This window comes from Colobus angolensis, unplaced genomic scaffold (genome assembly GCF_000951035.1).
Source record: "Colobus angolensis palliatus isolate OR3802 unplaced genomic scaffold, Cang.pa_1.0 Scaffold206, whole genome shotgun sequence".
NCBI lineage: Eukaryota > Metazoa > Chordata > Mammalia > Primates > Cercopithecidae > Colobus > Colobus angolensis.
Genome location: NW_012115222.1, coordinates 5,348,667 through 5,364,634, shown reverse-complemented (window position 1 = coordinate 5,364,634; position 15,968 = coordinate 5,348,667). Strand labels below are relative to the sequence as shown.

Sequence of the window (15,968 nt, the reverse complement as noted above, 5' to 3'; positions counted from 1 at the left end):
TATGTTACTTTTTTCTGGAGGAATTTGAGAAAATATCAGAAATATGGGGCAAAGTATCTTCTGTGATGTATATAATCTTTTCCTTTTCAGCATGTCTCAACTGCATTCCCAATCTAATATAAATTTTTAAATATGACTGTCACGTCATTGGACAGAAAAGACAGTATCAGCAATGGGCTAAACAGAAGAGAAATTACATCAGCAGATATCTCGAATAACAGTTACAACTTATCAAAATGAACCACTTACGTCTCCTTAGCAAGGTTTTTTGCACTGACAAAATATGAAGTATAAGATTAAGTGCACAGCTCACCTTCATCAAGGAGCTCTACTTTGCGACCTGGGATTTTCCTGGCAATGACATTCATTAAATTTGGTTAATTTTCCCACTCTCCAGTGGTACATCATTTGGCAAATTTGAAGAGCTTGTTACTGATCTTAGTATCTAAGCTATAGGTGACTGTAGTAAATCACTTGTTCCAATATGGTCTTCTTTCTTCCTTTAAAGGCCCAACATGCAGCAGAAATAGGAGCTGATGGCATCGCTGTCATTGCACCATTCTTCCTCAAGCCATGGACCAAAGGTAAGTAGATAGGCCTGAATGCATGGCACCTCACATGGTCCACTTCTTGCCTCCATTCAAAATGGTTATATTTAGTTTGTGAAAGTAAAGCACTATAGATTGGAGGCTTAAAGTTGCAGTGGTACAGTGGTTCTCTGAAATATTTGCTCTCCCTGGATCCATAAAAGGGACTGCATTAAAGTACTTCAGTTCTTTTGCCCAGTAATCGATCTGATTGGGTCATCTGCTGAGCCCCTGTTGATGGATAGATGCCTATGTTTGGGTCAAGTGTCTGCTCCTGGACCAGTGAGTTGCATAGGGTGTCAGTTACATGGCAAAGCATGGGACCATTTTTCTTAGAAGAATATAAGTGATGGGCATTTTGAGACTACACATCCTATTCAAGGTTGAGTGAATGATGAATTTTAAGAGATTTCACAGAAATATTCATTGCCTTCCAAAATACAAAAGTATTGCTTTCTCTTTCTCTATTGTCTTCTCTGTGGAAACTATTTATGGTATCTAAGTATACCAAGTCTTTTTAATCCTTTTTGATTAGCAAAAAAAGAAGTATAAATTTTAGAAGGATAAAAACAGACACTATTTGCCTACATGATTAAATAAATCCATAATTAAATGCATAATAGGTCTAAATCGTCATGAAATATCACCTATTATTGATACATAGAAAATAATTCATGTAAGTAAGCAATTTAATATTTATAAAATGTGAGTTTAAAATGAACATTTTTAAAGTTTTTAAAATTTTTTAAATTGTTCTTTAGAGATGAGGTCTTGCTCTATTGCCCAGGCTGGAGTACAGTGGCATGATCATAGCTCACTGCAGCCTCGAACTCCTGGGCTCAAGCAACCCTCCTCCATTAGCCTCTCAAGTAGCTGGAACTTACAGGCACGTACCACCATGCCAAGCTAATTTTTAAAGTAATTTTTGTAGGGACGAGATGTTGGTATGTTGCCTAAGATGATCTTGAATTCTTGGCCTTTATCCTCCTGCCTAAGCCTCCCAAAGTGCTGGGATTACAGGCATGAGTCACCGTGTCCAGCCCAACATTTAAAAATTTTTTCACATGGCTTTACAAATTTTTACATGAATATATTTCCTAAAAGGAAAAATAATGTATACATAATAATTTGTCAGAAATATTATCATAGACTAAATACACATCGTAACAGTATTCGGATGACGTATATAAAATTCTCCTGTTACTCAGTGGCATCCAAAGCATTGGAGTGCTGCTGGACCTATCATCTGCAGTAGCGTTGCAGGCGAAGCTCACATGAGATGATGCAGGAAACGCCACTTCCTTAGCAAACCAGAGTGTGCTCTCTTTTGATGTATCTGGATTTCTCCCCAAAGGGAAAAGTACCAAATTTTGCTGGAATTCTTGCAATATGTGCCACTATTCTTGCAAAATGTGCCACTACTCCTATAACTTCCCTCTTGAAGCAGATATTGTTTATCTTTTTGTTACAGGGTTTTCTCAGTTAAAATCTTATTATTGTCCTATAGTAGTCTCTGTTGTTTACTGTCCACACTTAGCCTTTTTGGGGTAAGAAGACAAGAGTCTCATGTGATGGACTTATGTTTTTCATCATCATCTCTTAATATATGGGAAGGTTTTCATCAATTTTTTAATAGAGTTTAGTATGGTAGGAGAATAATCATCTTATTTTGGGCTTTCTACAGAAGGAAAATAAAACTTGAAGGAAGTGAGTTGCAAAAACATTGCAGTAGCAGTAGCAGGGATGGTAAGAGTGGTTGAGAATTTGAGGCTTCTGAGAAACATGGTTGTGTTTCATCAGATGATTCTTTTTTTTTTTTTTTTTACCAGGGAAAGCCACTGTTTTACACCTGTTCTCACCATGACTGTTCCTGTTGTTCTTTCAGATATCCTGATTAATTTCCTAAAGGAAGTGGCTGCTGCCGCCCCTGCACTGCCATTTTATTACTATCACATTCCTGCCTTGACAGGGGTAAAGAGTAAGTATGGCTTCTTTTGATATTTCTTTCCTTCCAACTCTCACATTTTACCCTATTATGCTAAGAAACTCCACTCCATCCCACCCTACCCCATGCCACAAAAGCACACCACCACTGACTGGGCAGTTTGAGTTGCTTCTAAATGTCACTCTAAAGTCCCAGCCCTTATCAATCATTGACACTGCTATAAAATGGAAGTTATTAGGTATGAAAGGAAATCTGATCTCTGGGCACTTGTAGCACATACTTTTCGTCTTTACCACCCACACCCCTTCTTCTTATTGAGAAGACATGAGTCTGTAAGCCTCACTAGGAGAGGAGTGTGTCTACCTTGAACCTATTGTATTCTTAGTGCCTATAGCACATAGGAAAGTCCTCTGATCTCTTCTGACTTCTCTTCTAGCTTTTCTTTTGTTATTACTGTATTTCTCCAGAGAGAAGAGTTTTACAATTAGCTGAAATTTCTTAGATTATTTTAAAAATCCCACTCTTTTCTACATTCCATTAGAGGAAAAATGGAGGCTGTACTTTATAAACATTCTGAAGGGAAAAAAAAAACAAAACTGCTTTTCCTATTCTCTACTCAACGCAAAACATTTTAGCACTCAACGCAAAACATTTTACCTCTGGCCACCAAAATGCGTGTGGGCATTTCTCCCCACCAACAACCAATTCTTCATCACAGACGAACTGGGTGTCCTCTAATTGGATTCAGTTCTGACATTGGCTACTGGAGTTAGCATTGAATCCCACAGGTTAAGGGCTTAGTCCCACAGTACTGCCCCCACTTCAATGCCAGTCTCAAGTCCCAGGTTGTGGCCTGTACTTCCTACCAGCTGGCTATAAATCAGGGTTCCAATTACCCCCTCCTTGTGTTCAATTAATGTGCTACAGCAGTTCGCAGAACTGAAACACTTTACTTACTATTGCTCATTTATTACAAAGGAAATAGATAACCAGAAGAAGAGATGCATAGGGTAAGATATGTGTGAAGGGGCATGGAGTTTCATGCCCTCTCTGAACAAGCCATCCTCCAGGCACCTTCATGTGTTCAGCAACACAGAGTCCCTGTCCTTTTGAGTTTTTATGGAGGCTTCATTATGTAGGCATGATTGAGTACATCATTGGCCATGGGTGATCGACTCAATCTTTAGCCCCGCTCTCCTCCCCAGAGGCCAAGCGTGTGACTGAAAGTTCCAACCCTCTTAAGTACATGGTTGGTTCCCCTGGCAACCAGCCCTCATCCTGAGGCTATCTAGGAGATCTAGTCATCAGTAAACTTTGTAGCATACAGAAATATACATATCACTTTGGAGATTCCAAGGGGTTTAGGAGATTTGTGTCAGATGCTCCTATCTCTCAGGAAATTACAAAGGTCTTGGGAACTCTGTGTCAGGAATAAGGGTCAAAGACCAAGTGTTAGAATAAAATACTCTCCTAGCACCCCTGTCTACAAGGGTTTTAGGTACTTTGTCTCAGGAACCAGGGACTAAGACCAAATATATATTTACACTTCACAAATATCCATCTACTGCCTTCAAGGAATGGGAAGTTTAGGATTATAATTGGACAAGTACATAGGAGCTGCTAGTCAGGGAGAAGTGATTATGCCTAGTCTGCAGTCAGTTCTGGCTGACAGCAGCTTGTGGCAGCTCACTGCAGATGCGTGGCACTATATGAGATGTTATTTCCTGGAGATGTGCAGATTGATGAGGTGCTTATTATTTTGAGCAGTTCGTGCTGAGGAGTTGTTGGACGGGATTCAGGATAAGATCCCCACCTTCCAAGGGCTGAAATTCAGTGATACAGATCTCTTAGACTTCGGGCAATGTGTTGACCAGAATCGCCAGCAACAGTTTGCTTTCCTTTTTGGGGTGGATGAGGTAAGTCACCCCCTAGCATGTTGCAGCAGGTCAGTTCCCTCCAAAACAATTTGTGTAGCTATTTATATAGTAGCATCTCTTTTCTTTCTCTTTTTTATAAAAGTGAATATCCTTTGTTTCTGATTAGCAACTGCTGAGTGCTCTGGTGATGGGAGCAACTGGAGCAGTGGGCAGGTAAGCATGACTCATTTCTTCCCAATGATTATAAAGTCCCCCATCAAGGCATTCATCACCAAAGTAGCTGTATTTCTTTTTTGTTGTTGTTGTTGTTGAGACAGAATCTTGCTCAGCTGCCCAGGCTGGAGTGCAGTGGTGTGATCTCGGCTCACTGCAAGCTCCACCTCCCGAGTTCATGCCATTCTTCTGCCTCAGCCTCCCGAGTTGCTGGGACTACAGGCGCCCACCACCATGCCCGGCTAATTTTTTGTATTTTTTTAGTAGAGACGGGGTTTCACCGTGTTAGCCAGGATGGTCTCGATCTCCTGATCTCGTAATCCACCCACCTCGGCCTCCCAAAGTGCTGGGATTATAGGCATGAGCCACCGCGCCCGGCCCAAGTAGCTGTATTTCTTACATGTGTATCCTTTCTAATAGAAGTTTCCTTTCTTTTCCACATCTTTCCAGTGAAAGGGAATTAAATAGTGCTTAGTTGTTTGTTAGAAATTCAGTCATTGGGCTGGGCATGGTGGCTCATACCTGTAATCCCAGCACTTTGGGAGGCCAAGGTAGGCGGATCACTTGAGGTCAGGAGTTCTAAACCAGCCTGGCCAACATGGTGAAACCCCCTCTCTACTAAAACTTTTAAAAAATGGTCTGGATGCAGTGGCTCATGCCTGTAATCTCAACACTTTGGGAGGCTGAGGCAGGTGGATCACAAGGTCACCAGTTTGAGATCAGCCTGGTGAAACCCTGTCTCTAGTAAAAATACAAAAATTAGCTGCCTGTAATCCCAGCTACTTGGGAGGCTGAGGCAGGAGAGTTGCTTGAAACTGGAAGGCGGAGGTTGCAGTGAGCCGAGATCGCACCACTGCACTCTAGCCTGGGCAACAAGAGCGAAACTCTGTCTAAAAAAAAAAAAAAAGAAGCCAGATACGGTGGCAGGCACCTGTGATCCCAGCTACTTGGGACCTGAGGCATGAGAATCACTTGAACCCAGGAGACAGAGGTTGCAGTGAGCTGAGATCAAGCCACTGCACTCCAGCCTGGGTGACAGAGCAAGACTCCATCTCAAAAAAAAAGAAAAAGGATAAAAAAGAAATTCAGTCATTGTTTAGAAGCATCTGTTGCAGTTAGAGGTGAGACACATGAGCACATGAATTGAGCACATGCACAGGGCTAGACCTTAGCGGGAACTGACGCTTAGTGCTATAGACCCTGGTGACCAGTGTCTCAAGGATGGACTCGCACTTTGTGAATTCTATCTTCGTTGGAAATTATTTGGTTACAAGTAACAGAAACCCATTTAAACTACCTTATGTACAAGAAGACACGTTATTATAAAATTCTGGGAAACCACACAGAGCCCAAGAGGAGGATGTAAAACCAGGCCTCAGAGAAGATGAAAGCCAAGAACTGCAGAATCTCAACAGCCAAGGCAGATTATCTTCCATATGTGGTTTTTTGGAGAGACTCACCGCTACATCTTTCTGCACATCTCTTTATTTCTCTTCTCTCTCTCTGTATCCAAATGGGCTTTCTCTGCTTCAGCATGCACATGGCCAATCATGGCTGCCCAAGCGTGGCATTTTGGGACATCATTAGATAGCACTGCCTAGGCAAGTGTCCGTGTCAGGTCCAACCAGAATCATGTGGCCCAATGCCTACTTAGCAAAAGACAGGCAATTCAATTAGCATGTCCACTGTACATGTTAACTTAATTCATTAGAATATGTTTCCAAGCAGATTGAATTAAATGTTTGCATTAACTGAAAGGTACCAGGGGAGCAAAATAACATTTATAACATGTCTTGGTGAGCCTGGCTGTGAGGAAGAGTGACTGAGTTGAATAATATAAATGGCTTGTTCACCAAGCCAAGATGGCCTATGACAGCCATTGTAACTACAGGGCTATTTCTACTGAGGAAATTTGAATGTTGTATTTGCTGCCCACGTGTGTTAATTCATTCTCACATTGCTATAAAGAAATAACTGAGAAATGTATAAGAAAAGAGGTTTAATTGGCTCACAGTTCTGCAGGCTGTGCAGGAAGCGTGGTAGCGTGTCCTTGGCTTCTGAAGGAAACTTTCAGTCATGGCGGAAGGCTAAGGCAGGCACATCTTTCGTGGCCAGAGCAGGAGGGAGGAAGTGAGGTGGCACACACTTTTAAATAACTGGATCTCACGAGAACTCACTATCATGACAATGGCACAAAGGGGGATATGTTAAACCATGAGAAACTGCCCCCGTGATCCAGTCACCTCCCACCAGGCCCCACCTCTAGCACTGGGGATTACATTTCAACCTGAGATTTGGGCAGGGACACAGATCCAAACCATATCACCATTAAACCTTTTTCCGCCTGGAAAGTCTTACTTTTTTGGCTCCTGCTTTTTGGCCTCCATACTAAGCATTTTAATTCTGTCAACATAATCTATAAGGCAAGTACATTTGGTTAAACTTCATTTCTCCCTAGCTATAATCACCTTTCTGTCTAACCAAGGATAAGCCTAAGACCACTGGGATTCAAATTTTAGTATTCTGAAGCTCCTCAGACATTGTTCTTCCTTACTGTATTACCAGAAGATAACCTGAGCTTCACATTCCTGGAATTCCTTGCTGTTGAGCCCGGTTCTATATATATAAGTCCAACAACATTTCTGTTATTGGTACATCAAGATAAATACATTTTCTGATACCGACTTACTATGGGAGAAGCCATTTGAATTTAAAGAACTTGGGGAAATATCCTTATTATGAGTTTCTATAACCTTTTACCTTGCCGGTTTCTCTAAGAATTCAGTGATTTATTTAAGATATTTATCTTTATAGGTAGAGTTGGAGAGTTTTATAAGTCCACAAAAATATTTTATCAGATCAAATAACTATTCTCACCTTCATTTTTGTTGAATTGTTATAGAAGACAACATGAAGCAATGGAAAGTTTTTGTGGAAACTCTGAAGCCCTTCTTTAATCAAAATAAAAACCAGGCCTACCTTGCAGGGTTTTACAAGGATTAAACATGATTTATGCCAAGCACCTATAATATAATAGGCACCTAGTAAATGATCCCTCATTTTATTATCATTATTATTAATATTACTATCTAGAAACTAGTTTTTAAGTAATATACACATGAGCAAGGAATATGGGTAATTTGTTAGGATTTGCCCCTGCTTTCATGGTGCTCCATCCACCCAGTGTTTCAGCATAAGGCTTTTAGGACTCACCTCAGATGCTACATTTTATCCACAGTTCTTGTCTAGCATTGCACCTGTGTGTACCCTAGGGCAAGAGCTGGCCTCAGTCGCTTGCTAGCAAAGACACCTCCATTTTTTTTTCTTTATCTTTTTTCCGCTTTTCTTCCTTTATCCCCTTTTGTCTCAATCCCTTCTCTGCAGTACTGCTTAGTATTGCTGGAAAACTCAGAACTGAAGACAGTCTGATCCCCTAATAGATTAGGACCCAAAAACAGACTTTAGGAGGACTAGGTGTATTTTTTCCCTTTTAAACAGCAGAGGGATTTGAAGATCTGGACCTTTCCTGTTGAGTTATTGAACCTACAGTATTTGTTATTGTCTTGCCAGTACCTATAACTACCTGGGAAAAAAGACAAACCAGATGTTGGAGGCTTTTGAACGAAAGGACCTCTCTTTAGCCCTGAACTATCAGGTAAACGTTTTCTTCCCTTCCCATAAATCACAGCCTTTTTTCTTCCCCACTTGAGGATTCTTTTTCTTCTCTCTACCATGCCTGCCCTCATTAAAATTGCCCAGCTGCCTCTTTCTTTACCTTTCTTCTGTTTTGTACTTTTTCTTGTCTAAAACCAAAGAAAGCTGTCCCCATTTTCTGTGTTCCCGACATGTCTAATCAGGACAGGACCCATACAGGGATGGCTCCTCTCTTCCTCCTAGAAAGGATCTTATTTTTACTCTATCTTCAAAGTACTTTTGTGACTATAATATAATGGCCATAGATTTCTGGGAAAATGACCACAGGCTGTCCCCTTGAGGACATCACACCAGAGTTATCACAGAATATGAGGAAGCTATGAAGATGGTAACCTAAAATGGGGAAGGCTTCATTCAAAGTCAGGGCAGGTCAGTCTTGTTCACCCTGGAAATGTGCTGAGAACTAGAAACATCCACCAGGAAAGAAATAAGTGCCTAGTGAGTGATCCAAAGTAGATACAGGATTTGAGACAGGAAGGAAAAACCAGCAGAAGCTGATATGTTGCTGGGAAGACTCCAGAGGACATAGTGGCTGCTGTGAATGTTCCATGGAGGACAGCCTAGCCATCCAGGGAAAGAAGAGCCTCAGTTGAAGGGTGGAACAGTCTCAACAACTTGTTCTTTTTTATTTAGAGATAGGGTTTTGCTCTGTTGCCCAGGCTGGAGCTCAGTGATGTGATCATAGCTCACTGCAGCCTTGAATCCTCCTGGGCTCAAGCAGTCCTCTCGCCTCAGCCTCCTGAGTAGCTGGGACTACAGGCATGCGCCACCATGCCCAGCTAACATCTGGTTCTAACACATGGTTCTAAAGTGTAAATGGAATGAAGTGGCAGAAAGTAGGGTAGAGATGAGAGCAAGACTTTTGGGGTCTGAGAGGCATGAGGATTTTCAGGATAGTATAAGTGGTTGAGAGGTGTATCCCAAGAAGATAAGTGGGAATGGAAAGACGTGACTGAAGCAAGTGGTTGGTCCTAATAAAGCTTGGCTGTAGGATCTTTCTGAACAGGACAGGCTGCCATCAGGGTATTCAGAGATTACAGATCAGAAGTACAAAGCATCCTGGGGGTTAAAGGGAGTGACCTGCAGCCCTAGCCCAGAGAGAACATGAAGAAGCAGAATCCAGAGTGGTTAATTATTCCCTACCCATAGGCCTCAAAATTGAGCCATCATAAATCTTCTTCTTCCTTAAAGTTTAAATACCATATGTAATATTCGCCTTTATCTATCCTCAGACCAGCTGAAACTAAGAACAGGAACAAGGTAGGGATCTAGGAAGCTATGCCAAATCAACTAAATATTGACAAGACTTTGGTTTAGATAAGGGTAAGAAGAATGAATTGTGCATACTCTGCCGTCTCCTTGCACTGATGGTTCCCGCCACCCTGCCCAGTTTCCTAGAAAAGTTATTTCTGAAAATTCTAACCTGTTCTGAGCAGAACAGGGAAATCATAAATAGAGTAGACTAAAGCAGCTATAATGTTGACCCTTCCATTCAATGGCTTCTCTTATTGGTTGATCCAGTCTCCATCTTTTTTCCCCTCTTAGTCCCACTCTAAATAAAACATCCCATTGAAAACGATGTTGGTAAGGAACTTAGTTTACCACATTCTCTGTTTCTTCTTAAGAAGGCACGTGTGAGCGAGTCTTATTTACTCAGTACATAATTTCAGTGAAGGTGGTTTCTGCTCTTAAAGAGCTTTTAGTCAAGTGAAGAAGCAGACGAAAAGTTAGGGCTAAATTGATCTCATTCACTTTAATGTACTTAAGTGCCCTGTGTTCTATTTACATGAGTGAAATTACAACAACCTGCACCTCCACTTCACGCCAATTCTTATGCTCATCAATTTTAGAAAACAGCATTTATGAAAGTTGAGGATCTAGAAATTGATTCCCATAAATCTTAACCTTGGCCACATGCTCCTTAGGCATCCTGGAAGGTACCCCAGAGCTATATGTACCCGAGTTTAAAAACCACTGCACTAACTGATAAGTTTACCCATGTAAGCCAGATGGATAAGGGGTGTGATTCCCATCTTTACTCTCTTGTAGAATTCCATCATTGAAGCTTCTTTTCTGCATGGGCCCATTCTGTAAAGCCTACATGTATGAAAAGATCTTACCTTAGCCTGGATGGATCCCAGTCATTTTCACTTGGCTATTTTTCTCCACTCTGGCAGACCTTTAGTAAATGAAGGTGTGCAGACTTTTTAGGGTTTCTGTCATTTGACTTCTACATTATTTACATTGTTTACACAGTTCAATAATACTAACTATAGATATGTTTGTTCTTTTCTAGTTTTGTATCCAGAGATTTATCAACTTTGTGGTCAAACTAGGTAAGTGCCACATGTCTTCTGCTTTGTTTGCTGCTGGAGAATGTAAAGAAAATGGAATACCATCACTTTCTCTGGGAGTTCAACAAGAACGCCTTTTAATGGTCTGCTGCAAGCAGAGTTCTGTTTCCCTTATTAACCCTCGGGGCCAACCATATAAAACTGTGAAGTAAACCTAGTTGGAAAATCTTTGGCAGCCTTCTCCATTTTAGCACATACTTACCCCATTTTCCATTCTTTCTCTTCTAAACCGTCAGCACTCCCTCCCTTTACTTGCCTCTGCTTATTAAAATTCTACTACTGCATTGAGGTTGATTTCAGCCTAGGTGCTTGGAGGAAGGCAGTCTAAATACAGATCTTACTAAATTGTGAATGATTGACAGCTCTCCCAAGAGTATTTACAATTTAAACAGAGTTTATTAACACAAGTAAGCTTAAATGGATAGAGGTTTGGATAATATGACAAAGTAAAATTGGGGAGCAGTGGTGGGGAGAAATACAGTGAATTTGAGTAGAGAAACCTCTCCAGAGTGTCTTAAATCTCTCATAACAAATGACAAATGCCACCATCCACTCTTCCTCTGCAAGAGATTGGCCCTTGGGCCAATTGAATCTGCGTTAATGCAGGAAAATTTTTAAGTTTATTTTTGGCAGGCCTCCCTGCTCTCTGTCAGAGTTCTGCATAATCCTGGCAACTCCTCCCTCTCCCCCAAGCACCTCTTGTGTGTTATGCCCCTCATTCTTGTAGGGTTCTCAACCTGCTCTCTTCCTCCCTCAAGGGCATTCTGTTTGTTTTTCCACTTTCATGATTTTCGCACATTTGTGTGCCTCCAGTGCTGTGAACTACCTGTTGTTCCCTTGTTCTAAGCAATGTTTTCACAAAATTGTGGGTTTGGTGTGATAATTATTATGTTCCTAAAGTACATTAAAATAGGTATTGAACTATTAAAATTTTAGACAAACTAAAAGATTGATGTGTGCAGTAGTGCCCACTTATCTCAGGGGGATATGTTCCAAGATGACCAGTGGATGCCTGAAATTGCAGATAGTACGAAACCCTACATATACCATGTTTTTTCCTGTACATACATACCTATGGTGAAGTTTAATTTATAAATTAGGCATAGTAAGAGATAAACAGTAACTAATAATAAAATAGAACAATTATAACAATATACTGCAATAAAAGTTATATGACTGTGGTCAGTCTCTCTGTCTCTCAAAATATCTTATTATTTTTGGACTGCAGTTGACCACAGGTAACTGAAACCATGGAAAGTGAAACTGCAGACAAGGGAGGCCTACTGTATATTCAATCAGGCTAATATTTTCCTTCCCAATGCTCAGTTTTTACTGTAACTAAGTTAACTTAGCAAAAGAAGGTTAGTTCTTACATCTTGAATCTGAAAGCAATAGCCAGCTAAGAAAACAAATTACAGACATTTTAGAAAATGGGGATTGGGGATTATGATGGATAATTATTAGTTATGCTTTTTACATATTAACAGTGTACCTGATCTTCTATACCATCTGTGTCTCCAATCTGAAGGCTTTGTCTTTCTTTAGTTCTGAAAAAATTCTCTGTTATCCGTAAAGAATGTTTTGACTGCATTTACTCAAATCTGTCATTCTGAAAGTCTATTAGTTGTATTTTGGATTTTCTCAATCTGTATCTCAATTTAAAAAAAATATTTAACATATCTTTCTATGCTGTATTCTGGATTATTTCCTTAGCTCTACCTTGAAAATCGCTAATTCTTTAGCTATGTTTTCACTGTTTAATTTCCCTAAATATATATTTTTTTCAATATTTCTTGTTGATTGTTTTATACTCTACCATTCTTCTCGTAGCCTATGACTTCTATTCCTCCTTTTATCTCTGAGAAGTCTCTTTCAGAATTTTGTTATCTACTATTAGGATGTAAGTTTCGTCATTTTTGAATGTGCTAGTTCTCATGCTGCTGCTTATCTTCATGAGCTTTGTAATTTTTAGCTTTTCAGCTCATCTTCAGAGACCATTGTTTTCTAGGTAACCCACTGAACATTAGGTTGTAAGGTACCCTATCAAGTGGGTTTACATTTGCTTCTGCTAGGACACTGTAGTTCCACCAGTTCTAACCAGTCTTTGGGTTAATTTCTTAGTATAGTACCTATACTAAGTGTGTAACGTACATTGGGATCCAGCATTCACCTTTGGCTCAGGCTTGAGATTTCTTTCATGAGATTGTTTCCATCCACAAGCCTAGTAGAAGTCAAGCTTTCTTCCCTATCCCCAGAACAGTGGGCTGGGTTTTTTTATTGCTTTTCATAGAAGGCTGACTACCGGTTTTACATAGGGAGTTTAATTCCAGCTTCTCACCATGCACAGATCTAAGGCTTCATTTTCCATTGCCATCCCAGCCGTATAACACCAGCATGAAAACAGCAGCGTTGAGTCATAAGCCACCTTAAGTACTGCATTTCTCAGGGACTTCCTAAATAAGCTTAAACTAAATTTCATCCTGGCAATAAAGTCCTACCTCCTTTGATCAACAATAGTATATTCCTAAATCAGATTATCCTCAAGGGCTGTTTGGCATCAGCTTCTCCTCACCTTTCTGACCTCTTTATTCCTGACACCTTTGGCTTCTCCTTCTTGGGTTTAAGATTAACCTTGAGTCTTCGTTTTCTTTTACTGTGATCAACTTTTAAAATTTTCCAGCATTTCTATGTGTTTGAAGCAGGAAGAGGGATTTCAAATGATTGCTCATCTGTCATATTGACTAGAAATGTTCCCATCTTTTGTTTTAATCTTACCTTGTTGTAGTAGTTGCTGTTAGCGTATGATCTCCTTCTTAGGATGTTTGTGGAGAGACAGACAGTACCAGTCATGTTTCCTAATTTATTTTTCCTGTCTAGGTTTTGGAGTGTCACAGACCAAAGCCATCATGACTCTGGTCTCTGGGATTCCAATGGGCCCACCCCGGCTTCCACTGCAGAAAGCCTCCAGGGAGTTTACTGATAGTGCTGAAGCTAAACTGAAGAGCCTGGATTTCCTTTCTTTCACTGATTTAAAGGATGGAAGCTTGGAAGCTAGTAGCTAGTGCCTCTCTATCAAATCAGGTTTTGTACCTTGAGACATAATCTACCTTAAATAGTGCATTCTTTTCTCAGGGAATTTTAGATGAACTTGAATAAACTCTCCTAGCAAATGAACTCTCACATCAATCGACAAGCATTGAGGTACCTATTGTGAGCCTTTAAAAGTCTTATTTTGTGAAGGGGCAAAAACTCTAGGAGTCACAACTCTAAGTCATTCATTTCACAGATTTTTTTGTGGAGAAATTTCTGTTTATACGGATAAAATGGAATCAGAGGAAAATTGTAATTGATTAATTCCATCTGTCTTTAGGAGCTCTCATCTCAATTTCTGGTTCCTAATCCTATTTTAAAGTTGTCTAATTTTGAACCACTATAATATGTCTTCATTTTAATAAATATTCATTTGGAATCTAGGAAAACTCTGAGCTACTGCATTTAGACAGGCACTTTAATACCAAACTATAACATGTCTCAACTATATACGACTCGAAATACACCAGCTCATCTGGTTGCTCAGTCTAACTCTAGAATGGATGCTTTTGAATTCATTCCGATGTCACCACTTTCCTCTCTTCAGAAACGTTGGGTCAGGTGAGGACTTGTTTCAGTTCCTATAACTAAGTAAAGGGCAGCTTTCTCATAACAAAGGAAAAGGTCTTCCCCAAAGATGAATTTAAGTCTCCACTTTTTGCTATACAGAAAACTCAAAGTTTCAAAGAACCAAAGGGCTCTTCCTCTAGGCACCACAATCTTCCCCTTTCTCCACTGAGAAGACTGTCTCTCCCACAGGACCCTAAATTATTGAAATCAAAGGCCGACTTCCTTTCTGCAGTGAGCCTAGAGGCTACTGTTACTATCCTATCACACTTGCAACCAGTTACTTTTCTTTAGTGATAGAAGATTTGGGGAGGACCCAAAGGACTCACAGCTTTCTCTCCATACCTCCTTTTACTCTTTTCTTTCTGTGTAACATATCAACAACTGTTTAATCTCCCTTCTAACAAACCTTGATGTAAGCTTTCTGATATCAAAGTATATTGACAGTTAACCCTTACTGATTTTAAACTTGACTATCCAGTCTGTTAATTACCTAAGATTTTGTTTTCATTTCATCTCTAATTGTTTTGGTCATTGGCAGAGAAAGAGTATTTGAAATTCATATCAGTTTAGCTCCTTATTTTAATCTCTTTGAATTAAAAATAACACTTTTTCAAAATGCAAATTTGAAATTATAAGTAGACTTCAATTATCTTTGCTAATCCTCTCTTTAATTAGCTAGTTAAAAGTTGTTATATTTATATATCCTCAACCCCCTTTTTGCCTTTTTAGCTGTTAATTTCCTGAAAGAAGAAAATGAGTTTTTTGTTACTTTTTGGTTCTGAGGATGTGATATCCTTACTTAATGATACTAAAGCCAAATTTAAATTTTAAAATTAATTCTTGGGTATCCAATAAACAAAGAACTATTTTTCTATTTTTGCTTTTGTGAAGTCAGTGCTTAGAGGATTTTTAGGATGGTTAATGAGCTTTTGTGAACATAAAGAGAGATATGATTTTAAAATGATCAGGTCTGAGTTTAGCTCTGTTAACATCCAGTAGCTTAGAAATGAATATCATATAGCAGTAGGCTATTAATAGTGCACTTAGCAAGTAAAATTTTGGAATACTATGAACTTATTGTTTTGTTTATAATATATTCCTAAATTGTTTTTAACATTAAAACTATAGTAATGGCATGTGAAATATTTCATTCAACACAGTACTAAAAGCTGATTGCCAGCCTCTTTGTTTCAAGATAGAAATCTGAGATCAGTCCATTGGGGATGGTTGGAGGGACAGGAGTGATTTTAGGAATTGGTTTTACTTAGGATCTCTCTTGGGTTTATTCAAAGACATAGGAAAATGCCATGGGAGTGAGGTGGCAGTAGGGTGGGGGGCAGTGGGAGTAATGTATATTTTTTCCTAGAAGGGTTATTTGCCACAACTTGAGAGAAATTTCTTCTTTCTGATCACCTGAAGGGCACGGAAAATCCAAACTCTTAGGAGGCTGATGTCTAAGGCTGGGTTGAGGGACTTTGCGTAGTGACTGCAACCCAAGCTTAGGTACCCACCTGAGCTCACCAAGGCTTTTCATACAGGGGAAATGGAGTTGGATCTACAAACCCATCAAATCAAGTAGAGGAAACAACACATCCAAGCCATTTAACCATTCCCTTAT

At 39.8% G+C, this 15,968-nt stretch overlaps 1 protein-coding gene across 1 annotated transcript in view; it reads left to right on the top strand.

Moving 5' to 3' along the window:
- NPL (N-acetylneuraminate pyruvate lyase (dihydrodipicolinate synthase)) overlaps window positions 1–14,968 on the top strand; it is a 39,309-nt gene extending 24,341 nt beyond the window's left edge. Inside the window, exons 6-12 of the mRNA XM_011942111.1 lie at window positions 509–584; window positions 2,473–2,565; window positions 4,300–4,448; window positions 4,576–4,622; window positions 8,193–8,277; window positions 10,633–10,672; window positions 13,568–14,968. Of these exons, the coding sequence (XP_011797501.1) occupies window positions 509–584; window positions 2,473–2,565; window positions 4,300–4,448; window positions 4,576–4,622; window positions 8,193–8,277; window positions 10,633–10,672; window positions 13,568–13,752 (675 nt within the window). The 3' untranslated portion in view covers window positions 13,753–14,968. The remainder of the gene's footprint in view (window positions 1–508; window positions 585–2,472; window positions 2,566–4,299; window positions 4,449–4,575; window positions 4,623–8,192; window positions 8,278–10,632; window positions 10,673–13,567) is intronic.
- The last annotated feature ends 1,000 nt before the right edge of the window (window positions 14,969–15,968 follow it).